The sequence below is a fragment of the Alexandromys fortis genome, unplaced genomic scaffold, assembly GCF_014885135.2.
Source record: "Alexandromys fortis isolate MF-2015 unplaced genomic scaffold, M_Fortis_MF-2015_v1.1 scaffold_45, whole genome shotgun sequence".
Classification (NCBI taxonomy): domain Eukaryota; kingdom Metazoa; phylum Chordata; class Mammalia; order Rodentia; family Cricetidae; genus Alexandromys; species Alexandromys fortis.
Genome location: NW_026067926.1, coordinates 296,728 through 323,679, shown reverse-complemented (window position 1 = coordinate 323,679; position 26,952 = coordinate 296,728). Strand labels below are relative to the sequence as shown.

Sequence of the window (26,952 nt, the reverse complement as noted above, 5' to 3'; positions counted from 1 at the left end):
TTGTGCTTCCAGACACCCCTGATTCCTGAGCTACAGAAGAATATAGCATCTTAGTCTAATCAGGCAATGTCAGTGGACCATCTCCTCAGGACACAGTACCTCCCACCTCCCAACTCCTTTCCAAGGAGGCAGAGGTAGGCAGATCTCTGTGAGTTCGAGGCCAGCCTGGTCTAGAAGAGCGAGTTCCAGTACAGAAACCAAAAGCTACGGAGAAACCCTGTCTTGAAAATCAAAAAAAAAAAAAAAAAAAGACTGAGATTGTGTTGTTAGCAACCAGAGATCAGGAAACAAAATAAGCCAGACTCAGAAAGACAAATAGTGTATTTCCTCTCGTTTGTAGATCCTACACATTTAGAGATACGTAAAACTTTATATGTATACATAAAACTTTCGTGTATGTATGTGAGTGTGAGTGTATAATGTTATACAGAACTGAGGGAAGGAAGGGGAGTAACAGGAGCAGAGCGATGAGGGGGGAAGAGGAGAGTAAGAGGGTGAGCAAGGTCAAATATAGGACAAACTTGAAACCCAACATTACATGTAATCTACATACCTATAAATACTATGTATGCATGAAGGTAGGTAGGTAGGTACAGTATGTATGTGTGTTAGGGGGAGGAGTCAAAAGAGGACATCAAGTGTCTGCTCTATAACTCTCCATGTCCTGTCCTGTAACTCTGCACCTTAGAGCCAGGGTCTCTCACTGAACTTGAAGCCAAGCTGGTGGCCATCCAATCCCAGCCTTCCTCCTGCCTCTACTCCCCTACACCACTGGGATTACAGGCTCCCTATGGCCACACCCAACATTTTACTAAAGGGTGGTGATATTTTGTTTCTGCTCTAACAAATAAAGCTTGTCTGGAGATCAGAGAAGCAGAGCAGTTAGCCGCTTGTTCTCACTTCTACTCCTCCGACCAAATGAGGTAGCCGGAATGCCTTGAGCTCCTATCTCCTCGCACTTACTTTCCTCTCTCTGCCCAGGCATATTCCTTCCTGTCTCCACCTCCCTAGTGTTGGGATTAAAGGCGTGTGACTCCCAAGTGCTGGAGTTAAAAGCATGAGCCACCACCACCTGGCTCTGTTTCTCTTTTAGACTGGATCGATCTCGTGTAGCCCAGAATGTCGCTAGACAAGCTTATTAGAGTTTGTTAAAGCACAAACAAAATATCAGCACACTAAAGTCCTCATGCTTGCACAGAAAGTGCTCTTACCCACTGAGCCATGTCCTCAGATCAAAGAATTTTCAAGAAAGAAAGAAGTGGCCAGCATGCCTGCATTCATGAGAGCAGGCAAGGTAAGGAGTCCCTGTGATAAAACTGGCCCTGACTCAGCAGGACCTTGGAGATCTGGCAAGGAATTAGGAGCTCCACTTGACTGGATTCACTACGGTCCTCATAACCCCTTCAGCAAGGGGGCAAAGGCTTGGAAAGCAGGCCCTAAGCCCCTCAGGAATTCTCCCCAAAAGGCAGCCCCCACACACTGGATGGTCTTCTCGATGAAGAAGCACCTAGGACATCAGTGTTACGGACTCTCGGTGTGTTTACACATGTGTTTCCATGGGGGAAATCACCCTCAGTATCAGCAGCATCCCTCTGGGTACCTGAAGGGCACTAAGGGGAAAAGGAGAAAGCCTGCAGCTCAGGGGTCTTCCCTGCTTATATGTGCTGGCTACCATAATGGACTGAAACTTCCAGAAACGGTGGACCAAACCCTTCAGCTTCTCTAGGGTCTTCTGTCACAGGGATTAGCACACCCACTATAGCCATGAACCCCTTTTCTGCCCAAGCTGGTCATTGCCACTGATGTGACTAACTGCTGTCAGAGAGGCATTGTTCTCTCACCCCTCCCTCCCTGCCCCCCACCCGCCTCACAGCTGCCATCACCATGGGAACCAAGCTGGCCAATGAGAACAAGCACTAAGACACCTCTCCCCAGACAGGCCACCAGCAACATTCAGAGGCCTCCAGGGCCCTCTCCTGGAGAAACCAATCTCACTGCCCCCCGCCATTAAGGCGGAAAAGGGGGGTTCCTCTGTCTGGAATGCTCAAGAGCAAAGGCCAAGCCCCTCGTTACCCAGCTTAGAGCTCCAACCACATGTGGGGTCCAGCCATGCAGCAACCATTCAGAAGCCTCTAAGGACTGTCCACAGCACCTTGGACACACCCCACAGCCTTGAGAGCCTCAAGAAGAACACACGGCACCTCAAGTCAGAAACATGCAGTACCTCCACCCTGTCGAGCAGCGGCTACGCAGCCGATGAGGAGAGCAGCAAGGCCAGCCTGGTGAGCAGCAAGCAGGCGGTGAGGCTGACAAAGCGGCTCACCCCTCAGGTGGACAGCACCCAGAGCAGTGAGCTGCTCCTCGCCTCCTCACCCAGGGCGTTAAAGATCCGAAGGCGGAACAGTCGAGGCCAGGGCACCCAGCAGGCTGGAGGGGAAAAGTGACACCAGCTTGCCTAGCGGCAGAAGCAGCAGCCTGAGTAGCATCAGCGTCCTGAGCCCAGGCAGCAGCTTCCTGTCCTACCAGGTGAGCAGTGTCCTTCTCAGCTCCACGAGCAGCAGGACCTCCAGCAAGGCCAACAGCAGCCATAACATTGGGGTAGACTGCAGTGAGCAGGGCAAGCCAAGAAGCAACAACAATCTCCCAGAAGGCAAGGCCAAGGACACTGTGGAAAGTGGCAGCCAGCCCACCCAGGCTGAGGAGCCCACCCAGAAGCCCAGGCCTTTATGAGGAAACTCACCAGCTCCTGCTCATACCAAACACGAGGACCCAAAAAGCCCGGATTCACCTGGGACATTCATTGACAACGTAGGAAAAACTAAAGAAGTGGGTGCCGTGTCTTCTGCAGCAATGACCAGCAACAGATATGTCACACGCAGGATCCTCTGCTGAGAAATAGGCGGTGTGGCCATCTATATGGGAAGCTATTGTAAGAACTGGAGCAGGAACCATCATCCATGCTGGGCCGCCTGTATCAAAACCACCTTGATGGGAAGAGCATCGAGTACCGTGAACCTCGGCACAGGTTATCCATAAGCCCCATCAAATCCATCAGCACCAAGACCCGTAGTGACAACAGACAACTGTGTTAACTTGCCGTTAGAAGGTGGAACCTTCCATGGTGAACCCACTGTTAACAATGAGGGCCACCGACAACCAGCGCGTGCTCTGAAGAAAGGCATGATGCCTGTGCCGGGCGGGAGTGGCCCAGGTCCAGAAGTATCTGGGATGATGAGGACCGTGCTCAGTCTCTGTCACCGCAGGTATTGCCCACAGAGGCACCAACCTGGGGACGTGATACACAGAGAACACCCACGACTCTCAGCAGCCCAGCTCATCTGGGGGACCATCGGGTGCAGCTGCAAGTCCCACTAGCCCAGGAGTGAAATGTCCAGAGCGAACCTGTGAGGGGATTTGTCATTTCCCCCAAAGAGCATTCCCCATGGGAGAACAGTACCTCCCTGTCTAGTTCTTTCTGGACAGCTGCACCCCGATGCCATCCAGGACCAAAGGTTCAAGGCACTATTTGTGATCCTATGTGGGTCTTTGAAAGCAAAAGTGAGATGCTAGGGACAGGCCTTTGCTCAGAGGGTTGGAGCCCTGTTCCTTGCGGCACAATGCCATGGTAACTGCTGCACAGACTCAGAGATTAATCTACCAGGAACTGCTGGGGTGGAAACTCCAGGCCATGGATGGATGTTGTCTAAGCGGGTAGAAGGCCTGAGGTCCTGGCCCCTTCCCTTCTCGGAACAGTGGGACCCTTTCCCAGACTAAGCTTAGAGATCTAGGGAACAAGCGGGTACACAAAGAGGGCAGAGGCAACAAAACATCCATAGGCGACAGAAGGAAAGTGGAGGGGGGCACCGAAGACAATAAACAGTATCTGGAGAGGTCACGCGTGCTTGGGTCTGTGTGTGTCTTCCTAGCCAGGCTATGGGGAAAGTAGCTCAAACTCACTGGAGACCCAGCTACAGCTACAGCAGGGACCGCTGCCAAGCCAGTCACCTGGGGTGAGATGCATTTTCAGAGTCACTGTTTCCTGCAGGCTTCAGGCTAAGGTCCAAGGCACTGACAGGAGGGGCCACTTGATCATAGATGGCTACCTTTGCCCTGTAATGTCACAGGGAGGAATGGCAGCAGGCCCCTGTTGTGAGACACTGTGACATAGTTCACCAAGATGCTAATCCCATTCTTGAGGCCTTCACCCCTGTGATCCAAACACCTTATGTTGGGAGATTCCACTTCGATATAGGAGTCCAGAACTGGCTTAGCCAGCAAAGTGCTATTGTCCAAGCATGGAGACCTGAGCTTGATCCCCAGAATCTATGGAAAAAAAAAAACGTCTGAGGTCATACACACCTGCAATCCTAGTCCTAGGGAGATGGAACAAGAGGATCCCTGAGGCTTTCTGGCTGGCCACACTGTCTGCCAGTAAGCTCCTGATCCAATGAGAGATCCTGGCAAGGTCACCCAACATCAACCTCTGTCCCACACACACTCGTGCAAACACACATGAACATATGCCTACATGTGACCCACATACACACACAAATGTTGAGCGGGCACAAATACTCAGCCGCAGCACTGAGTGCCCCCCCTCCCCGCCACTTTCTGCATGCCTCGCTGAGGAAGACTCAGCCACCCCTCCTCCGTTAGAAAGATGAGCCCACAGATTGAAATTGTACACTGTGTCTCATCATGGAAGCCACAGGCTTCTTAGGCACAGTGACACCAAGACCAAGCCTGCTCCCTTCCTCTAACCACCTCTCATGTCTCCCACCACAGATGCATCCTCATATCCAACTGTCCCAGCAGGACCCTGAGTGAGACACTGTGTCCCATAGTCCCTGACACCCCTCCTATCCACCAAGACACCCAACCCATAGCTCCGTCTTCCCCTACACCTGTTCAGCAGAATCTCTAGGAAACATGTAACACTCCAGGCGCCCCGGCTACCCCACTCTGTGGACTACGAGTCAGTTGCTTTTAAAGTCCCCAGATCGTGCCAGCCTCGTGTTGAAGACAAAATACCTGTAACAATCAGCTGAGAGACGAGGCTTGCGGAGGGGACTGGCTCCCGAGTGTTCAGTCATTGGTCATTTGGCCCTGCCTGTCTGGGCCTGTGGCACCATGGTGCATTATAGGAAAGCATGTGGCCGAGGAGGCCTGTTCACAGCATTGCAGCCAGGAAAGAGAGGAAAAGGAGCTGTGACCCCATTATCAGTCCCCAGTATGGTGTAGAGGTGTAACTACCTCCTAACGGTACCTTCACCACTAAGCCTTTGGGGGATACTGCAAACCAGATGGTGTCTGTGTTCAAGTCAGGAGTAGGGAATGTGGCTGCCCTGGATCTCCTCCTTCCCATCTTTTGATTCTGGGGTCAAAAAAAAGAGAAAACCTGCAGGGCCAGGGAGGTGATGGGAGCGAGTCCGGGAGGGGCAAGTTGAAGCGTGTGTCTCCTGGACAGGGAAGACAGGAGTCTGAAGACAGTCTCCTGGGCTTTCCATTTTGCTCACAAATTCAAATGAGGAGGGAGGGTTCTAAGAAGACACAGCAATCTTTCTGAAATAAGCAGCTGTTTCCATTCAGCTGCCATCCGGCGCTTGCCCCGCACCTGGGCATCTTGCTACTGGCAGCTGAGACCATCACCTCCTGTTCTGTCCCCCCCCCCCCGCTTGCCGCCCCGCCCCTGAGCCACAGCTCCACCCGTAGCCTCCGCACACGCTGTTTCCCTCTCCTCCCGTAGTTTATGTGCAGCAAAACCCACCCTGGTTAGTGCGCAGCTGTGACTGTTGTAATCCGCTTTACCTATGGGGAACTGAGACACAGAGAAGATGTCTCTGTGGAAGTGGAGGAACTGGGATTTGAACACAGAATGTAGCTCTGGAGTCCGCGACCTTAACCACTAAGCTCTTTACCCTGTCTCTGCTCTAAAGACATTTGCAGACTCCAGTGTCTCTGGCAACAGGCCACCCATGGGCAGAGCCTAGGTGTGCTGTTTCTTGGGGACTCTGAACACAACACCTCTCTCTCCTTCCTGCCTGAGGCACATGGAGTGGCAGCTGGAGAAAGGCTTCCTCCTGTCTCCCACATCCACTTCCATGCCTAGAGCATCACTGAATGGGGGAGGGAAAAAAACGATAAAGGGCCGAATCTAAAGAAGCAAGCTGCAGCCCAGACCAGAAAACCCCCAGCAGAGCCCAGCCACAGTACAGCCTGCAGAGTCTGAGCTGCAGAAGGGGTGGGTGGGTGATGCTGTCTCAAAGCTAGAACTGAGGGGACCAATCTCTAATTTTCCCTCCATTTCAATACAGAAGTCTCATCATGACCACCAAAGGCCTGCCTTTCTGAACACTGTGGTCTCAACTTCATCTCTTCACTCTCTATAGAACCTTCACTTCCTCAACGGCACACACCCCACCCCAGGGCCTTTGTAGTACCAATGCTCCTAACCGGGAGATGTCCTGCTCCCTCTCCCTGCTCACTTATGTGCTGCTTTTAGAACTCAGCTCTGGTGTCTCTGCCCTGGGAAGATTGCCTCCCCTAGACTATACCCATCTCATTTACCTGGATATACTCTCAGAGCTGTGAGCTGACAAATCTGCCTCGCTGGTGAGCCTTTAACTCCATGAGGAACTGTGATGGCCCTGGTTGCATCCCCAGAACCTACAACAGCACCTGTTTCCTGCAGCTGTGATGTCGTGTCCTCAGCCCTGGTAGCCATGCTTTGTATCCAGCAGGTGCTTAATGCACACCCTGGGATGAACCATCTGAACCTAAGCATTGAACACTCCATCCGATGAGAATTAAACTGTGATCAGAGAGACTGCAGAAGTTAGAACCATCACACACGGACACGGACACCAGGTCTAGTAGCTGGATAACATCCTCGGGTCGTAATGTGACCGGTTGCAAAGACAGACTGGCGTGGGTCCCAGGATCACATGTTCTACTCAGCGGACCATCAGATCCATTGTGAAAGCAAAAACACCATCTCTCACCAACAGGGTTCAGTCCCCGTGCACTTTCCACCACAGAGTACTCAGAGGTCACTCTGAAGCTGAAGCCCGAGGCTCTCGCCATGAATGCTGCTTGCATTCATCTTCATTAGAGTAACCCTGAACTGTAATTGTCCCCTGGCATTAGGACTCTGTCACAGTCACAGAGCAGACCCACAGCAAGGGTGCACTAGTATTGCTGGGTCCTAACATCTTCCTCGGGGGGAGGGGGGAAAAGGCGTGATGTCAACAACCATAGATGCCGGGAGTCAGGCAGAAGGTTTACAGCAGACTCGTTTATTTAACATTGAGGAAAAGCTTATATACCTCCTCCAGCACCCAGGCATTCTCATCGGTTAAACAGTTGGCATCTCATGCTCGTCTCTCATTGGCTAGGCACCATCAGGACCTCTGACAGTGCCTGTCGCTAGGCACTCAGGAAACACCGCTTGGTCACTCCTTATTGGCTAGGCACAGACAGGACCTTTGACAGCTCCAGGCCAACTCCGGGTTAGCTCCTTTCATCCTGGTAGGCCTTAACTTCCTACACACTAGAGGAAAGAAAGAGACGTGAACAAGGGTGAGAGAGCCATCTAGCAAGAGCTGTGGGGGCAAGGCCTTGCTGGCAGCTCTAGGTCTCTTCCACCACTTGAGTCTACAAGATTCAGCAGTGCCAAGGTGATGCCAAGCAGGGCTCCTGCTTATGGAGGGGCTCAATTCATCAAAGGTCACACAGCGGCAAGATGGCATCGAAAACTCCAGTAGGATCCTACTGTGTCACTCACTCTTGTCGTTTCTCCAGAGGAGAGAGCCCCCTCTCTATGATGGGAAAATAATGGTACAGAGCAGGCAGTGGCAGGAAAGACAGACGCTGAGGGTTTCTGTTTCTCTGGGCCTCTGTGGGCTCTGGGCACACGAATGAATTATTCACCAGGGAGTCAGCTGGAGGTAGTTAGTGTCTTTGTCTTAATTTTCAATTCCCCTAATGCTGGCCAATTCTCTGCAGAAAACGTCTCAATTATTAATGTTTCTAAAACAATATTTGTTTTTCTGTGCCTAGCAACAAGCAGAGGCCTCACAGCTATGAAGCTGCCTGGAGATCCCCAGAGAGAAGCTGGGCTGGGGTCAGCAGCGCTCCAGGCTGCAGCAACTGCCAGGTTCTCGTGGAGCCTCTGTGGAAACAGGTCTTGAAGATTTCCCACTATCTGTGACTCCAGGGACAGGAGAGACCACAACAATAAACAAAAGCACAACTGAGCGCCCAGCTTCTCCATGCCAGGCAGAGCCGCGGGCTTTCATTTGCTTCCTTGCTTCTCACCAGAACCCCATGGAGTTTGATTCCTCATTCCCATTTTACAGTTGAGAAGAGTGAGAGTCTGGGGCCCGGCCCCAGGCCATGTCCATAAAGCACAAAGGACAGAGGGATTCAAGCTCGATTCTGTAGGATGCCATGGCACCCAGTGGAGCTAACCGGAATTATAACTGCATCTTGAGAGATATATAGAGAATATTGTTGTGGGCACAGGTCTCAGTTCCAGTGGGCACCCACTAGAGTTTCTGGGTTCTCAGGTCCCACTGCAAGTGGTCGCACCAGGGATGTGCAGTTCAAAGATAGTTCAGAGATAGTTCAAAGATAGTTCAGAGATAGTTCATTAAGAAAGGGAATATACTCCCAAGAATGGGGAGATCTGGAGCTGAGGGAAAAAGACTGAGGAGCCCTGGGCACTCACCTCTCTGTGGTGTTTGCATAGCACTGGCTGGTCTCACGATGCTGTGTGTTGTGTGAAGCCTAGTTAGGGAAGGGCTTCCTGTCTTTATCACATGGTTTCCGTCATGTTAATCTTGGTGTAGCTTTTTCCAATTCCTAGACTCCTGCCATGATATTAAGCATAACATTCTGGAGATACATTTTAGTTCTCCCAAAGAGCAAGGCATTGTTGGAAAGAGAGGTGCATGAGACAAAACTAGAGAAGGGGCAGTGGAATGCAGGAGCGATTGACAAATGGCATCTGGCCTTTCCAAAAACAGTTGCTAAAGAACGAGAAGGTTCGAAAGGAAAAGAACAGAACACTCTCCCATGGCCCTAAAGCTGCAGAGAAAAAAACAATTCATTCAAATTAGCTGACACAAAGAGGGGAGAAGGTAAAGACAAAGGGGCTCTCACTTTGGGGACAGAGCAGAGCTGTTAGCCCTTGGTGGTCCTTGGGCAGCAGTGGACCAGAACTACTTCCCAGTGTTTCCGCCCTCTCTAGAACCCCCGGCATCATATGGTCCCGTCCCTTCCAGAGTCATCTTCATGCCTCTCTTATGAGCTGTCTTGCCACTTCTCTGCAGAGGGACAGGCACCTCAGGGCCCCCAGGATCCTGAGTCCTTATGGAAGCACTCAGAAGCACCAGTTGCATCATTTCAAAGTCTGACAGGCCCTGCCCACTGTCAGAGATACTCTAAGTCCAGCAATCCCTCACCACAATGGCCAAAATGGGGTCATCAGACGGTGGTGAGACCATGCCATCCCCGAATGTCATCTGCTGTGAATATAAAACTGTGTCCCTGCACAGAACCACTCAGTAGCCTCTTCCCACCACACACAGCCCTACGCTCTGACCTGTTAATCCCACCCTGGGTATATGCCCAAGAGAAATCAGTGCTTATATCCACCATAAAAAGTCTATGGGAATATTCACAGCAGCCCCAAACTGAAGACAACTGACGATCCCTCAGCACCGCAACAGGTAAATAACTTGTGGTATATTCACACAATGGAATATTGCGTGAATGTGAGCAAAGAGTACACCACACACACACACACACACACACACACACACACACATACCTGAGCCTCTCCTATACCACACTTATCAAGAGAGGCTGTCTGCAAAGGATGCAGACTGACTCCATTTCCACAAAATTCATCTGTGATGGTGGAGACCACAGAACAGCGTGCAGCTAGGTACACGGGCTGGGGAAGGGCTCAGGGAGGACTCGGAGCCTGATAAAGGTTTTGTTTCTTGTTCTTTGTGGTTGTTACATAAAGCAGTAAATTGAGAACTGAAGATTTGGGTCCTTTCCTCAGAAAAGAGAAAAGTGAATTTCTCTAAGACACACAGGATCAGTTACGTGATCATCCGACTCTACCAATCATACAGTCACCTGTTGAAGTGGAGGTAACCTCGGATGCGGATGCAGGGACCAAGAAGTAGGTGGTAGACAGCTGATTTTGTGTGTGTGTCTGTGTGTTTGTGTCTATGTCTGTGTGTGTCTGTTTATGTCTGTGTGTGTCTGTGTGTCTGTGTGTGCTGTGTGTCTGTTTATGTCTGTGTGTGTGTGTCTGTGTCTCTCTGTGTGTCTATGTGTGCACATGGGAGAGAAGCAAAAATGGCAAGGAACAAATCTTAATTGCTCTTAAGGAACTTTCTGGGCCTGTGATGAAGGTGGAGAAGTAAACGGATCTGAGCACAACCAACAGGAATTATTCATGAACGAGGTAATGAGAAGGTAAGGAGGAAGCTGAACCAGGAGTGATGCCCTCCTATATTTTTTAGTATTGGGTTCTGGGACAGTAGCAATGCCAGCTGCAGATAAGGAAGCTATGGAGGCAGGTGTGGATTCCATGATTATAAGAATCCACAGGTTTCACCTGGACCAGCGGTTCTGTCCACCATCCTAGATATAAGTACCGGCCCATCTATTCCCCTCAGCCGAGGCAGCTACATCTCCATGCCTCCAGTAGATGAAGCTGCCTCCTGCGTCTCCTGTCCCTCAGCTTTCAATAGATCATTTTACCAAACCCCGGGGCCACCATAGAATTGGTCCCCCTGTGTAACAAGTCCTTGTGCAGCATCGATTCTTCCTCCCGAGCACCTCCTGGAACCAGGCACACCCTGCCCGGGACTTTGCTACTCCTTCATCCCTGGATCATACCTTTCTCCAGGGCTCTCCCTGGCCACCTGAGAGTTTTAAAGTTCGGGTCTCAGTGTAGTTGGAGGGAGGTGAAGCCCCTGCAGAGCCTCCCATGCTTATCTTCTGCCCTGGGGACAGCGGGGGTGGCCCCCAGGGCCTCACTCATACAGATGCAGAGGCTGCGCGGTCGCCTGACCCACGTTCTAGCCAGGGATCCATCACACACACACATAGGCACCCATCCAGGGCATTGCCATCCTGCCAGGGTGGGTGCTTTCAAATGCTACAGGAGCCGGGGTCAAAATTGGAGGTGGTAAATAAAACGTCTGCATCAATTTAAAAAAAAAAAAAGGATGGGGCTGCCAAAAGTCAAGAATCATGGTAAATATTTTAGTGAAGCACTTTTTTTTTAACCAAGAGCAACTCAAAGGTCCATGATGAATTAAAAAGGGAAAACACATTTTAAGTAAAGGCAAGATCAGTAGTCACACTCCGACAAGCCAGGCCAGAGCACAGGATGAAGGGAAGATCAAACATTCTGATCCTGTCTTTTTTAAAATAGTTTGAGTTTTGTTAACCCCTGTTTTGTATTAATCTTGATTTAAAAACAATACTACATTAAAGGCCGGAGAGATGGCCCCGCTGGTAAATGCTTGCTGCACAAGCATGAGGCCCTGATTTGGATCCCCGAACTCATATGAAAATTACAAGTGTTGGCAAGAGTGTCCAAAACCCCAGTGCTGGTTAGAGAGAAACTGGGGGATTCTGGGACGTCACTGGCCAGCAAGCTTAGCCAACTGGTGAACTCTAGGTTCAGTGTGAGATCCTGTCTCTAAAAAATAGTGGAAATGATGCCGGGCGGTGGTGGCACAAGCCTTTAATCCCAGCACTCGGGAGGCAGAGGTAGGCGGATCTCTATGAGTTCAAGGCCAGCCTGGTCTACAAGAGCTAGTTCCAGAACAGGAACCAAAAGCTACGGAGAAAAGTAGAAATGGCCTGTGAGACGGTTCGATGGATGTGTTTGCCATGCAAGCCAGGAAACCTGAGTTCAATCCCTGGAACCCACCTAAAGGTGGAAGAAAAGGACCAACTCCACAATGTTGCCCTCAACCTCCACACATGGGCCATGACAAGGGAATGCCTACACACACACACACACACACACACACACACGCACACGCACACGCACACATACATGCATGCACACATACATTACATTAAAATATTTATAAACTTAGACTTCTGGGAAATGAAGTATGTTTCCCTACTCCATCCACCAAATATAGCTAAAACACCTGGCTGCTATACAGAAGATAGTCCTAGGTTCTGGAGGATGGAGCCAATGCCATGGACTTTGTGAGACACGGAGGATCATGGTGGGGAGTTTCTTAGGTTTTCTTTTTGCCCTAAACTTAAAAGTAATGAAGCCACAGAGTCAGAAGCATCTTCAGAGCCAGGTCACAGCCCAGGTGAAAGCTGGCTCTTTCCAGCTGACGGAACAGGAAGGGGCAACCACACAGGAAAAACATGTCTTAAATGATGAGGATACTCCAGTCAACATCACAGAGAAACACTGTGTCCACCTGAACTCAACTAGGAATACATGGAGCCAAGACTTTGTCGCAAAGTGCCTGTCTTCCAGGACAGCATCAAGGAAGTGAGGCGGGGAGCTTTTCACACCTACCAACACTGTTGAGGGGCCTTGGAGGAGAACCTGGACGCTAGTCAACCAGGTATAGCTGCCGATAACGGCCCTGTGCAATTGAGAAGACTCTGACAATAGTGGGAGTTTGTAGCAGAGGGCAGCTATTCATATCATCATGGACCAGGAAAGCTAGTCAAGATCATAAACAGGTAGAGATCATAACCCCTGCACGGATCTGCCCAGTACTCCACCTAAGCCCCACTTCCCAGTTTCCACTGCCCCCCACAATGCCATCCAGTTGTGAATCCATCAACAGATTAACCCATTGACTGAGTCAGAGCCTTCCTGAAGCACCCCTCAAAGACCCAATCTACCAGCTGGGACCCAGACTCCCACACAGGAGCCTGTGGGGGACACTGTACAACCAAATCACAAGAGCTTTCAACTCGGGTGGAGAAGATAACCAACAGATGCCAACATCGATACAATGACAATCAGAATTGTTTTGCTTGGTGGTGGACACCATAGTACCAACACCCAAAAGAGTGAGACAGGAGGATCACAATTATATGGCCAGGCTGCCTACATAGTGGGAGAGCTGGTCTCAAAAAGTAAAAGCAAAACAAAGAAAGCAAGAGAATTACCTTGGAAGGAATTTAGAGTAGCCTTCATAAAATGCTTCCAAGCACACCTACAGCACACCTGATAGCAATAGAAGAAACAAAGGACTGAGCAAAGACATAGAAGCCACCAAAGATACAGCTGTACACTTTAGAACTGAGAAACAGAATAAAGGAAATTGAAAATACATTGACCAAATAAATTCATTAACAGAAAAAAGAGAGGCCAGAGGAAAGGAGCAGTAGACAAAGATAGAAAGGGTTTGCTTTGTTTTGTTTTTGTTTTTTAATCACCCTATCTGAATGACAGAGAGAAAACAAGCTCGAAAGAGTTGAGCAGAGTGTCAGGGGCTCTTGGGTCTTTCATCAAAAGATCAAACCACTGAGGCTCAAAAGAGGTGGGGAAAGACAAGGGTGAGAAAGATGGCAACTCTTTTTCCTGAGCTCAGCAAGGTGGATAAATTTACAGAATCAGAAAACTCATCAAATTCACACACATACAAAACCAAACAAATCCACCTCAGGATTCACCACAGCCAACTTCAGATACACAAGGAAAAAGAAAAGAAATACCTTGCAAGCTGCAAGATAAGCAGTGCTTGGAAAGAAAGGGGAGAAGAAGCAACATAAAGGACCCTAGGTTCAGTTTCTCCTCCACAGGGGAGCAAGCAGCAGCCATCACACCCAGGAAAGAGTTGTGATCCCTAATCCCTAAGGAACACCGCACAGTAGTCATGTCCTGGGGGAGTGGAACCGGGTATTTTTGGGTAAAAGAAAATGAAGGGACTTTGTTTCTAGCAGATCTGCTGTGAAAGGACCGCTATGGGAAACATTTTAAACAAACAAAAAGATTAGAAGGGGAAAAGTTGCATGTTAAGAAGGGAAGGAAGTGTGTACTTGGACCTTGGTTTCTCTGGTCGCTTACCATCTTTACTCTGATCATTTTTGTCAAATCTCCATCACTTTGGGTGCCAATAATGAAATGAAGTGTCAATAGTTAGCAAAGAATAACAAGTCATTGAGCATCTTTAGTAAATCGTCTTTTTTCAAGAAGAAATACAAAGGCATAAAAATTTTTAAAAGGAAGAGTGAGGAGGCTAGAGATGTGGCTCAGTGGTTAAGAGTCCAGAAGGCTCTCACAGAAAACACAAGTTTGGTTCTCAGGACCTATGTTGAGAAGTCACCATCCCCCATAATTCCAACTCCAGGGAATCTAACATGCTCTTCTGGACTCACCAACACATCACACACATGCACACACACATACACACACACAACACACACACTTAAAAATAAAATAGATCTTGAAAAAAACAAAAGTTAATTAAAAAGTCAAAAAGAGACAGAAAGGATGAAGATAAATACATGTTCACTTTAGTGTTCAAAGTACATTTCATGGCTGGTTCAAAATTTATAAAACCATCCAATATGTTTCTAAATGTGTTCAGAAGCCATGGGGAAAGTTAGAGTACCATTCTGGAGATTAAGCCTTTAACTCATGAAGAACACACAAGATCCACATAGTGGCAAATACATTTGCTCTTAGAAACACTGTAGATAAATCCAGTAGTGAAGATGGATGCTATAAAGTAATCCCACATTAGGTCAGGATTGAATATAATAAAGGGTTATTTACTCAGGGGTAGACTCACAGGTCACAGAACTCTGAACAAACAGGGAACAGAGATCAAATTGAGTGTGAGAGAGAGGGGAGGAGGAGGAGGAAAGAGAGAGAGAGAAACATTTACAGTTGCATTTATAGTATAAGAGACCATGTCCAAGTGGACTGGTATATCAAAGGCTATTGGCTGAAGAAGTTCCCACAGCAACTCCCTGTTTTGCTTAAATAAGAAAGTTCTAAGTCTAATACAAAACTATATATGATAAGAACAAATATCAAGTATAAAAATTAGAATTACAACCAGCATAAAAAATATCAAGAAAAAAACATATGCTAAATGTTTCAATAATTATCCTATCCTAAGGAATCTAAGTCTTGTATTAAAAATGGCTTGGCCAAATCATGAGAGGAAAGTAAGTATGACTAGTCTTAAACACTATCGAAGACTGAAAAGGGAAATATTATTACTTGAGTAGACAAAAGGTACAATCAAGCAGCTTCCAAAATGTGTAATAAATGACAGAGACAACTGGCTACGTGGGCAATCACCCAAAGTCTCATTTGCAACGTTGGAGCAACTAACTTTGGCTAAGGCCTAAAGTAACTGACAGGCCATTTTCAGAGGCAGGAAAATTTTCAGAGCCATCTTATCCTATCTTGGCAAGGTTTTGTAGTCTTTTTTCTTGTATCCTGCTTGCCCTGACCAGACATCATGCATTTTGTCAGTGGTCGAGGCATAGGCAGTCCTTTGCCCAAAGGCCAGTTTTGCCAATAAGAAAAGAAGCCCCAGGTGGAGTGTCTTCAGTGCACAACATTCTCTCGGGAATAGATTGATGCTACCAGGAGTGAATGTGTCTCACTGTCATGAAAAGTCCCAAGTTTTTAAAACATTTTAAATGCCATGTTCTGTAGGTCTTTGAAAGGTTTGAAGAATAACTATCCATCTGAAATATATCTCTGTGTATCTAGAGAGCCTAACTAACATGACTACAAATTTGACAGTTTAAATGACTACTAACCTATATTTCTTAATTATACATTACATTTTAAAATGAGCTGCACAAACACAATACCTTAATCAAGAACAGAAAATACATAAAACAAAATTGATCTTATATTTGTATCAATAAGCCAAGATCCATACCAATGCAAAGTATTCACAGATTCCCGTAACCCACAGGTAGGTAAAAAGGAAAGAAAACAAAAATAAAAAATTAAATGGCAACTTTAGCCAGTAATATAAGTACCTACAGTAAATATAAACAACTAAAAGACAGATTGGGTCCTGGAGAGGTGGTTCAGTAGTTAAAAGTATGTACTGGTCTTACAGAAGACCCAAGTTCTGTTCCCAACACCCACATAAGATGACTCATAACTGACTGTAACTCTAGCTCTGGGGATTCTGGCAATACCTTCTGGCCTCCACACACACATGCACTCACATGCACATACCCGTCCCATACATACACATTATTTAAGATATAAATAAATCTTAAAAAAAGACAGAAATTGGAAGAGTGATGCAATTTTTTTCTTTCTTTTTTTTTTTCCAAGAAAGAGAGGGTTTTTCTGGTAGCTTTGGAGCCTATCCTGGAACTAGCTCTTGTAGACCAGGCTGGCCTTGAACTCAAAGATCCGCCTGCCTCTGCCTCCTAAGTACTGGGATTAAAGGAGTGCACCACCACCACCACCACCACCACCCTGCTTAGAGTGATGCAATTTTGTACTGTCCAGGAGAAATCAGCAGCCTGCTGTCACTCAGGGACCTGCGGCGAGATCTCATGACCTACTGCCCACTGCCACCACTCAGGGACCTGCAGCATTTTACTTAAACCATTACACCTACTCCAAAGAAGAATCCAGAGCTAGCACCAAGTGGTCCCCACATGGCTCCTCCAAACAAAACCTGCAAATGGCAAAGCAGGAATACCCTAAGGAAGGTAACTTAGAATATGTAATATGTTTTGGGTCTCCCACTGATAGTTCCTCATGCTGTAAGGCTGAACATACTTAAAGCAGAATTTCCTCCAGAAAATCAAAACACGGTCCCCACCTAAGGGAAGGGATTCGGGTAGATGCGTGTTGTTCACAGACTTGGCAGTACCTTTGTGGTGCCTACACGCTGACCCATTCTAACTTCTTCCTAATAACTAGGCATACTCCCTTGGTATTCAACCTGACTCCTTTGAAAACGTTGCCAATGACCCAGTTAAACAGCGAGTTAAGCATATGAATGACAATTTGTCCCTAACGAAAGTCACAAAAAAAGCCTTTCCAGGATCTGGTTGGATTTTGCATGTGACTTTGTCCCCTTGACCACATTCCTAAGAAACCACGATGCTATTGCTAAAGCAAGGAGTCCAGGCGCTGCCTAAATGAATGATTGGTCTTAGGCTCCATTCCGCTGACATATCAAAATGCCGTAGGTTAGTCCGTTGGGTTCAACAGTTTATTTCCTTACACTTCTGGGGCTGGGAGTTCAAGATCCAAGTGCCAAAGATTCTGCTTCTTGTGAAGACTCTCCCTAGCTTGCAGATGGCCTCCTTCTGGTTGTGGCCTCAGGGGTCTTTCATCTGTGTGTCAATAGAAAGAAGTAGCACTCCTTAAGATCCTGAGTGCTCCCTAAGATCTTGAGTGCTCCCTAGGATTCCACACCTTCTCAGGATGGTGTCCATCGTACCCACCCTCATGAACTGACTTAACATGAATTAGCTCCATCTCCAGGCATGTCTATAGTTAAGACTTCAACATACAAATGTAGAATGGACAGGGGATATTTGAAGACTAGGGATTCAAAGATAGCACAAACCAAGCAGCAAAGGGGATTTTGGTTCCCTCTGCGTGTGCAGCATCAGGGCTGGCTCCCCAGTGGGTGTGACACAGCCCCAGGTCCACACAGATAATGCTCTTTTAGTGCTGTGCCAGAAGGAGCAAGGCGTTGTTGCTGGAGGCATGCTGCCTAACCTTGGAATACATTCACTGACAGAAAGTCCCCAGCCTAAGAAGGCTTCTCCACAGAACAATGCAGAAACTAAGACCAAACACTTGATAAATGAGATAAAGTGAGGATGGAGTGAACTGTCCAAAACAGCGGAGACAGGATCTATGCAAAGCTGCTGAGCTAAGAGAACAAGCTAACCCATCTCCATTAATCTGTACATCACCATGAGGTCGTGGCCTACAGGCAAAGTTCCAGTGAGCTCCAGCAGTGGCGTCTGTCTCTGGTTGTGGCTACATGGCTTCTCCCTGACTCTGCCTACTCTCTATATACATCTCTTTCAGCCTGGCTTTACTCTGCTAAGCCATTGGCCAAAAGCAGCATCTTTATTAACCAATGGCAATAAAACATATTCACAGCATGCATCACCTCCCACACCAGGGCACAGTCACTGGTGAGTTATGAGCAACCCTCCACTCAGTCATACAAGCAGCGCTCACTAAACTCAGTGGACCACAAACGCAACAACGTGTGGAAATAGGAAGGACATGTAGGGAAAAAAGAGGTCCCGAGGGAATAGACTTACTTAAGAGATGGGAGTGAGGGATGAATATGGTCAAAATACATTATATACATGTATAAAGCAGCAAGAAAACAAGAAAGAAGAAATAGCAAAAGAAAAATGCGCAGGCTACAGAGTTGGTAAGCAACAGAATCTGTTTCTGCCATGGAGCACCTCTGTGTCATTGAACAGGTTGTTCAGCTCCTCTGAGGATCTCCTCGGCTGCACAGTTAATTAACTTTCTCAGCTTTGGATCTCTGTAACAAAATACCAGACATAATGAATTTCCAGGAAGGAAAGGCCTCCTTTGGCTCCTGGATTTAGAGATGTCATTCAATGATTAACTTGCTGTGTTGCTGTCTGTGTGTGTGCACACGTGTGCACGCGTGTGCATGCGCGCATGTGTGTGTGTGTGTGTGTGTGTGTGTGTGTGCCTGTGATGAGTAGCAAGGCAGAGGCAGAACAAATGGTAGAGAAAAACTACTCACTTCATAGCTGGGAATCCAAAGAAAGAAGAGGAAGGAGCCAGGAGCCCTTCAAAGTCACATTCCGAAATGACCTAACTCATTTTTGCCACATCCTACCTCTTTATGGTTCTACCTCCCAATGGTGCCGTGTGCCAGGGACCAAACCTCCAGTACAAGTCCCTTTGAGGACATTCCTGACATCAACTGCAGCCCAGCCCAACAGGGAAGTACCCAGGGAAGCACAACCCACGGTCCAGGCCAGAGGAAAACAGATACCTCCTAAGCAAACACTAGGACAAGGGGAGAGTCTGGGGGACACTCTGCAGGAGGAGTTTGGCATGGGAGTGGTTACAAACAACAATGAGCCTAGAAATAGGGATGGGGATAGGAGTGAGAAGGGGGTCAAGTCATGGGGGTCATTCAGAAATATTCTATTCTTCTGCAAATGTACTGAGGTCTCCTCTTGTACATTCGACGTGGCCACATGATATGCATGTGCAATAATGTGTCAAAAGAAACAGCATATGTCACTTCTTCTGTGGGCAACATGCCAGCATCGGCTGTGTCCACCAGGATCTCCGAGTGAGAAAGAACTGAGCAGAAACCCATCAGACTTCGAAGGACCACGGATGCACCCCTGGGAGTGAGATGTGGGCTTGTTTGTTACTGCAGCACAACATGCTGCCCTGACAGACACAGTCAGGGTTCAGGGGAAGGCAGAGATGGGGCTCAGGGGTAGCCTCCTTGACTGGTATGTTGGTAGCCTTGGCTTCTGCTTCCAAATATAGGATAGGGGGTCGTGAGTGTACTTGGTTAGGATGGGGAAGAACTAAGATACTATTTCCTTCGCTTTCCACTTTGCCAAAGCTTTCCCCTGCCGACAAAGCTGCCGCATTCATCCAGACTGCTGTCACAAAGGGAGAATGACAGTCACTTTAACCTTTATTCCAGAAATTTCACTTGATTTTCCTAGACGGGGCCATGGGAGCTTTCTCTTTATTACATTTCAAGGCTTCCTCTTCCCCTCTGTGGAACCTGCGTTTATCCTCAGCTCTATCGGCTCCAGTGAGCAGCCACAATCCAGCAGCGAGTTTGTAGAGAACATCAAAGCAGGTGCAAGGAGCAGGAAGACAGTGAGAATGGAGCCTCCAGGAAGGGACCTACTCCCCTCAGCAGACTTTAGGGGCTTCAGATGCCCCAGGGAGCAAAACAGAGCAGCCCTGCCTCCTAAGTCCACGGGGACCATATCTCAGCAAATCTCCAGCACATCATTGATCAAAAGGTCATCTTTTGGTACCACTAAGAAAGAAAAAAATACTGCCAATTAAACCACAACACAATGCTTTGTTAACACTTAGGACTTTTATTTTGTATGTATCCAATGAGCTTTCTTAGTTAGACATAGATTTTTGGTCAAGTATTGTACATAAAGAAAGTAGAAAACAATTACAAAACTAGTTGGCCAGGGGCTGGAGAGATGGCTCAGTGGTTAAGAGCATTGCCTCGTCTTCCAAAGGTCCTGAGTTCAATTCCCAGCAACCACATGGTGGCTCACAACCATCTGTAAAGAGGTCTGGTGCCCTCTTCAGGCGTGCACGCAGACAGAATATTGTATGCATAATAAATAAATAAACAAATAAATATCTTTATAAAAAAAAAACTAGTTGGCCAGAATGCCCTCATACATCTTCAGACTGGGGTCTGACTCACTCTGCGACTAACTTCCAGCTTGGAGTCACTAACATCTTTTGTTTGTTCAGTGGTTATTCTCATCTGGGGAATCGAGAGGACCGATGGTGATCAAATGTCCTGCAAGAGTTTTCCAGCGTTGGCACTCACCAAGTTCTGCCGCTGACACAGAACGGGTCCTCAAGAACTGCCCGCTTTGGGGTTTTGTTTGGTTTTGTGTTTTAGTTTTATTTGCTTCTTTCTGTTTATGAGTGCTTTGCCTGCGTACATGTCTGCGCCCCACATGCATGCAGTGCCTAGTGCAATGACCAAGAAGGACAGAAAAGAGTGTCTCATCCCCTGGATCTGGAGTTACAGAAGGTTGTGAGCTATGGTGTGTGTGCTGAGAACCAAGCACAGGTCCTCTGGAAGAGCAGCCAGTGCTCAGCACTGAGACATCTTTGCAGTTCCTCCGGGCTTGCTGATTAGGCTAACCTGCCTAGCCAATGAGCTTCCAGAGATCCACCTGCCTCCCTTTCCCCAGTGCTGGCATTAAAACACAAACCACCATGTCTGGCTTTTTAACATGGGTCAGGGACTCAAACTAGCTTCTTGGGCTTGCAAGGGAAGCACTTGACTAATTGTGCAATCTTCCCAGCCTCTGGTGTGACGTTTTTTTAAAATCAGGTAGAGACAATTGTGTCACACTTCCAGCAGTACCCGCAAAGACTATGAGATGCCACTGATTGTACTGTGAAAACTCACTTCAAAGTGTGGCGAAGTGGAGAGAAAAATTAAATCAATCACCATTAAATCAACCGCCCTGCACACCTTCCCGGATTCTACATCTGAGGCAAAAGAAAATAATCCAAGATCAGAAAGGGTTAAACCTCAGTTCCAGTCACACCTCTCCCTGACTATGTAATGAATCAGTCAGAATGAGCTGGGATCTGCTACAATAACAAACAGTCCCCAGAGCTCAGTGGCTAACAGCACATCTATTGCAGGTCTGGCAACATGACAGAGAGCTGCCCTCCAGGTCTGAATCACTGTTTCCACCAATAGTAGGAGGAGGAGAGCCTAGGTAACCACAGAGGAAGCTTCCTGTTTTGGACTGAAATGATGTACCTGTTCCACTCCCACCCACATTTCCCTCGGCCAGAATGAATCACATACAGAGATTTCCCTAACTGAAAATGGCCGGGAAATGAGAAAATGTACTCAGGAAGGAGAAAAGAACAAAATATGCCAATAGTGCCATCTAGTACAGTGATCTCATGGAATTTGTCAAGCTTCCCCAAGCCTTGGTTCGTCCTGGTAGAAAAGGTGGCTGTGCTGAACCTGTTCCACTATGCAGGGGATGCCAGGGACCACTTTGAAATGTGCCTATCACAGAACCACAGCTTGAAAACACTGGCTGGGATGCACACTTGTTCCTTCCCACCTGGAAATGACCATGCAGATTCCCCTTAGTCCACCCCCATCACCTCTTGGGTCAAATAGTACCCTTCACCATGTATTTTTACTGGTGCTCACTAAATGACCCTGGACACAAAATTCTTCTACTTCCCCTCCAAGAGAGGAGCTGCTCACCCAGGAATCAGTCTTGACCAGAAAGGCCTTCAGACAGCTCCAGGGCATGAACCTGGTAGTCTCTGTAGACCAAAGCATCAGATCTGTGGGTGGCTTTGAGTCTTCACAGTAAAACTAGCAGGAAGAAGAAAAAGGGAAAGGAAAAAAAATCCAGGTCAAGCCTCTAGAGACTGATCCAAGCTCTGCCCCCACTGGGGATTCCCCACACCAGGGAGGACCCTTAAATGGACAGGCTTAGGGCACGGAAGAAAATGCTGTTTGTTCCCTTGGGGCTCTAGCCAGGACAGGGCATCCCAGAGAACAGCCAGGCTGATCACTGCTGGCCTGGAGGTGGAGATGCCGAGACTAGAGCTGAGTCTGAGGGAACCTCTCTGCGTACTCCTGGGACAGTGTAGAAGGCAACGCTAAGTCCTGTGTAAACGCTTCTTTCCCCTCACACTGCTGGACAGCAATCAAGAACATTTCCAGCCTCCAGCAGTGACTGTGCTCTGCAAGCTGCCGATTGGGGGCTTAAGGGACACTTGCGATTCCCAAAACTCAAAATTTTCTTTGTGGTGCTGGGGTGCACGCCAGGGTCTCCTGCATGCTAGGCAAGTGTTTTACCACCCAACTACCCATCCCGGTGCTCGGTATTGTTTTAAAGGCTCCTGGAGATCTTAAGCACAGCTCGAGTATGGATCCGGGTAGGCGCGCGGCTTCCCCTATACAGGGCGGGCCTCCTTCTCACAGCCTCACACAGCCGCTGAGACTGGTCTGTTGTACAGACAAACTGACAGTCCAGACGGCTGTCAGAAAATCTTAAGTTGCTCAGGCCAAATCCAGAATCCAGAAGGCAGAGAGGAAAGTGAGAAAGCAGAAAGGGCGGGGAAGGGGGAAAGAAAGTGTGCACGGAAGGAGGGAAGCATGGGTGGGCAGGAGACACTGTGAAAAGATGAGCGGCAGGAATGGAGGAAAGAAACTGGGAGGGAGGGAGAGAGGGAGGGCGGGAGGGGAGCTGCGCATAGGTTTGGAGAAAGGAAAAGAATGGCTGAATGAATGAGTCACAGGTATAATGGAAGGGAGGAGGGTGGAGCACGAGCCGCTGCGCTGGGTTTGCTAGGGTCATAGGAAGCCGCTGCGCAGCGCTGCGCCGCGCCAGGTTGGGTCTCAGGCTTCCCAGCCTTGAGTACCAGCCTCCTCACCAGAGCGGCGCTGGCTCCGGCAGCCACGGGACCCGGGTGCCCCCTAGCGACCACACGCGGCGCGACGGGACCTTGAGCTCTCCCCTAGGGACCAGCGCTCTACACCAGAATTCCCTACAATTTTCTCTTAAAAGCCACTTCCCTAGTCTGCTCGCTGCAGACTTTACCATCTCCTGGCCTGGCATCCTCTGGAGAGCAGAAAGGTGCTTCCTGGAGCTTTTTCCTGAAAAGGCCTTCTATTCCGTTCTCCGTGAGAAAGGATCAGTAAAGGGTTTTGGGGGGTGGGGAGTTGGAGAAAATGGTTTAAGTTAATTTAAACTGTGTCTGCCACAGGCAGCAATCCAGGAAAGATTTTCCACTTTTTTTTTCTCCAGTGCGGTTGGAAGCGTCAAGGGAAGCTCTTTGCTGCAGCCCAGCGGCCAGATGGAGCCAGACTGGCCCAATGAGAACTGTGCTGCTGAAAAGAAGTCTCAAGCAACCAGAAAACACAGGCCAGAGAATCCCTGCTGGGTCCAGGTCAGACCTTTTGAGAGGGCTGCCAGAAGTGATAGTGCCCCTGCTTGCTTGCAATCGCAGCATTCAGAAGGCAAAGTGAGGAGGACAGTCACAAGTTCAAGGGCAGCCCGGACTTAGGACACAGCAATACCTCTTGAACACGTCCCCTCCCAGGCTGTTTGAACAGGCCAGCTCACTTCGTCAGGAGAAGCTCTGAAGTTGGTAGGTAAGTATCTCCATGTCGCAAGGAGAAACCGGTGACCCTCGAGAGATAAGGGCACCTAGTCAACCAGGGGGCTCTTTTAGAACTGCAGACTTGATCACAGCGAAAGCACGGAGGAAGTGTCTGGAGGCCCTCTCCGAAGAGGCCCAGCTTCAGTCCCTTGAGTGAGGCTGAGGACATCCCAGTCCCTCCCACCTACGTTGTGTTCCTCTGAGCTCCATGTCCCCAGCTCCTTCATCCCTTCAGCAGACTGTTCACAGAATGTCCCTTTAGTGCAGGGCGCTGACTGGGGTGTGGAGTCAGGATGCGGTGGCGAACTCTGCTGAGTGACAGCTACCTGTAATGAACAGAGCAGCCAGCAGACACACAGCAGAGCTGCACGTTTGCAAAGATGAGGCACACAGGATGGTCTGGGCTTGGCACCCTGATGTCAATGCTCTTCTTGGAAGTCACCTCTGCAGTTGGCACCTACACAGCACTCAGAAGTTTGCACTTTTGTGTGCAGCTGTGGCCCCAACAAGTTGTGACAGCTCGAAAGCCAGCTTCCCTCCCTTGGCCTTTACTCCTAGAGTCTAGGGGTACAGTATCTGAGATTAGGAAGCTCGGAGGGAATGGGGAGCCTACCTCAAGCCATGTGAACTTGACTCTGACTTTAGAAGGAAGGACTCTGAGCATTGCTCAGCACGTGTCTTTGTATGCCTCCTCACCACTGATTCTTGCAGTAAGTCTTTGAGGTAGATGCACTGATAACCCATTTTACAGATTCGTAAACCAAGATCATAGTTCTGTGGATGGAGCACCAAGATTTGAAAAGGAAGAAAGGTTTTTTTTGTGGCACATAGTTTCAGGAATTTCAGTCCGTGGTCATATGGACCCGGGGTGGCACAGTACATCATGGGGGAGCACGTGGTGGGGGATCATTGCTCATGCCATGAAATTCAGGAAGCAAAAAGATAGAGAGGGAAGGACTAGGCTCTCCAATAACCTCTCAGAGGCCACACCCCCAAAAACTAACTCCCTCTCCCCAGACCACCTTCTAAAGTTTCCAGCACCTCCCATAGGCTAGGGACCGTGATTCTGAAGGACACTGCAGGTCCCATCTCCAGGACCACCAATGTCTACATAGTAACCAAGAAGGCAAACACAGTTACAGCTTAGATCCCTCACCTCTTCTGTTAGGAGTTGGTGGAGGAGGTGTGGAAATGACAGAAAGGGGACAGGCGTCTCCAGAGCAGAACTGCTCTTTGATCAGAATTACTGGAGGGCCGCAGTCTCTCGGTGAAAGCGTGAAAGCGAGGCTATGCTCACATGGTGTGGTGGGGGGGGGTCTTGAGGTTTTATAGGGTGGAAAAGAGGAACTTTGTACAGGTCAGTTACCTGCAGTCAGGAAGTGGCAGACGCCGATAGGTTTGCTGTGTAGCTCTCCTTATTGTACATTTTCCACAATGTTAACTTTCCTTCTAGAACACCTCCGTCCCCCTGAGGCTGTTAGGTCATTAACCCTTCATTTCTGCCTGTAGCAGCTCCAAGCTGGGAGTGACGTGCACGTGGTGACACCTCATGCCCCCTGAACTAGAATAGCTTGCCTGCATTCAGGCAAGCACGCATGTGCATGCTCACACAGTCTGGCCCACCTCGACATCAGTCTTCTGCTCTCTGACCTGTGGGAGAGGTTGACAGTGCCCACAGGATGGGCAGGGATATTTATCCCCATCTCCCTGTGCCAGCAGCAACAAAGTCCCTCTGCAGGCACCTCCTCCAGCTGTCCTTCTTGCTGGGGTTCCAAAGGTTCCCACGGGAGTTAGAAGCAACTCAAGGAATAGAGGGAACCCTGAGTTGACTGAGTTTTTTCCCCCACCACTCGAAGAATGGGCGTAGAGTAAAAGAACAATGAATAAAATGAACTGTGCCGTGGACTGGGGCTCATCTCTGCCACGTGGCACCCGCTGGGCCTCTTTATAGGGCACACTCACAACCCAAACGAACCATTAGAGAGAAGCCTCAAGAGGTGTTGAGCCTCTGCCAGCTATTACTGGACCAGGGGAACAATTCCACAGGATACTGTGAGGGAAAGGACAGAAGCGGCCCGGAGTAGTGAAATGGGGTCAGATGAGTCACAGAGGACGCTTCTGGGGCTGACTCGGTGGTAAAGCACCAGCCTGGTGCACACAAGGTCCTAGGTTTAACTCCAACAGCCCTCCAAAAGAAAAATAACAATAATAAAATCCCTTCCTATCTGGAATCACCCAGTGAGGGAAGGGATCACGTTGGGAGTAAGTGAATTCCCAGTTCCAACAGGAGGGTGTCAGGGTGTGAAGAGGTGACTCCTACCTAGGGAGATGGCTCTATTAGATAAAGCAATGGCCCATTTTAGGCTTAATAGACTTTGAGCTGGCAATCAAGACCCAGGTGAGTGATTTAATCAGTCTGGGACTTACTTAGCTTAGTGTGCACATGAAGGAAGAAGAGAGAAAGTCAGAGGAGGATGGAGCAAGGGGAGGATGGGGAGGAGGAAAACAGATGAGAAGGGGAAGGTAGAGGAGGAGGAAGAGAGAAGAGGGGGAGGAAGAGGCAAGAGGAGGAGGAAAAGAGGAGAGAGTAAGAGAGGAGGAAGAGACAATAAGGCCCCACTGGGAACGGAATGTGATTCTAGAGGTTGATTCTTCAGAGATTCCTTGGTTTACGACGGGGCCATGCCCCAATAAACCTCCAAGGTTGAAAATAGCTAAGTCAAAACTTCTTCGGTTCCCCTCACCTGCCAAATTCCATCCTCAACTCTCTGAAATGTACCCAAAGCTTAGGTTAGCCTCCAATAGGGCAAAATCGCCAGGCACAAAGTCTTTTCTAGAAAAGGGTGCTGCTTCGTGGTCATGCACACACACAGGTGGGCATTTTGTAGACTTTTTGTAGAGTGTGAGAACCCAAGGGTCAATGTCCAACAAGTGCTGACACCCAAAACTACCACAGAGGACCCTAACTCAGCCACCAGCCTGTCGTTCACTGTAGATGCCAAGCACATAAAACCCATCCAAAATCAAAT

General features: G+C 48.6%; 1 protein-coding gene across 1 annotated transcript; it reads left to right on the top strand.

Annotated features, from left to right (window-relative positions):
- Positions 1-1,903: 1,903 nt before the first annotated feature.
- Positions 1,904-2,444, top strand: CUNH16orf82 (chromosome unknown C16orf82 homolog). Its single transcript, XM_050143141.1, is given in 2 exon segments — positions 1,904-1,932; positions 1,934-2,444. Coding segments are annotated over 2 exon segments (540 nt in total).
- The last annotated feature ends 24,508 nt before the right edge of the window (positions 2,445-26,952 follow it).